Raw genomic sequence first — 1,368 nt, 5'->3', positions numbered from 1 at the left:
TCCTGGCATATCCACCTGTGTGCAAAAAGCCAACCTCCCACAGCCCCTTTCAGAAAAGGCAAGAATATCCCCAGGAATGGGAGCAAAAGAGGTGAGAAGACCCTCCAATGGACTCACATCTCCAGCACATGCTCTCTTTTGGTCTTCCTTCTCCCCAGCATAGAGAAGCATCCTGGTGCCTCTGTGTTTGCAGGATATCCTGTCTCCTCCTCCATCGCCTCAAACACCTGCACACACAACACATACTGAAAGTCAAGCGGCATTTGGTTTCTTTCCATTTGCTGGATATTGACTGATATGGCTGCAAGACCCACTCAGTTCTGCTATGGAAATTTTAAACTCTGTTCCCTCCTCTCCCTCTATTTCCTCTCATGTGGTAAGTGATACAAACTGGATACAACCCTTTAGATGAGGTACATGGTGGCAACCTGAGCTTTATGCTATCTTTAGGTATGTTCTAGGCATGACAGAAACCTCCTTGTACCATCTTCAGTTGCCCAACTTTGCCTCACTTTGTTCACTGTCTCTGGTGCTTTTCTTCTGCCTTCTTGGCTAACCTGGCTGTTTCTCTCCCCTTAGCTTTACCCAGCAGTGACTCTTCTGTGACAGTGACTCAGGAGCCACTATTTACAAGCTTGGTGCAGGGGAAAACATTTACAGTTGGTTGTTTTATTCATGGCTCTGGATACAATTTCTTCTGGTATCGTCAGCTGCCAGGGAAGACAGAGCTACAAGTGCTTGTGAGCCTCTACTATCACAGTGATGATCTGCAAGATATTCTTGATTCTACTCTCAAGAACCGTCTGGGAGGGAAATGGTTGACCAAGGGAGCAAGAATGAGCCTGACCCTCCAGAGTCTTCAGCTTGATGACACAGGGCTGTATCTGTGTGCTGTGAGAGACACAGTGAGAGAGGCAAGAAGCAGAGCTCACACAAAACTGAGTGCCAGGAATAAAGAGCCTGTGTGTGAGTGAGCAGACACATCCCAGTGCCATAAATATGTATCAGCATCCTCCACACTATCCTCCACACCACACTGAAACTATCATCTTCTATTCACTAAACAGCTCAGTAAAAAATGGCTTCACTCTCATACTGCCAGTACTATTCAGATGCTTGTCACCTCTGACCTCTTATCTTTTGCCACACAGATCCATGCATATCCCTGAATTTCATACCTCTCAGTAACTCACTGTGGAAGGAACTGTCTCAAAAGCATTGCATAGTAGGTTCTGTGAACACATAAGACAGTTGTTTTTATTCCCTGTGGTTTGGTCAGTGATTCACATGCAGAATCATAGGTGTTTATCAGACAGGGTCAGAATTGGGGCTTTTGCGTACTGGGCGATTCAAATTCGCGTGCTAACG

General features: G+C 46.0%; 1 gene segment (V, D, J or C); it reads left to right on the top strand.

The window, feature by feature from the left end:
* Positions 1–293: 293 nt before the first annotated feature.
* LOC121918335 lies at positions 294–905 on the top strand (the record flags this gene model as incomplete). The annotated part of the segment is given in 2 exon segments: positions 294–376; positions 580–905. Coding segments are annotated over 2 exon segments (405 nt in total), but the record flags the coding sequence as incomplete, so codon positions are not given.
* Between the last annotated feature and the right edge of the window lie 463 nt (positions 906–1,368).

Source organism: Sceloporus undulatus, unplaced genomic scaffold (genome assembly GCF_019175285.1).
Source record: "Sceloporus undulatus isolate JIND9_A2432 ecotype Alabama unplaced genomic scaffold, SceUnd_v1.1 scaffold_8783, whole genome shotgun sequence".
NCBI lineage: Eukaryota > Metazoa > Chordata > Lepidosauria > Squamata > Phrynosomatidae > Sceloporus > Sceloporus undulatus.
Note: the sequence above shows the minus strand (reverse complement) of the source record. Positions and strands in the feature narration are given on the sequence as shown.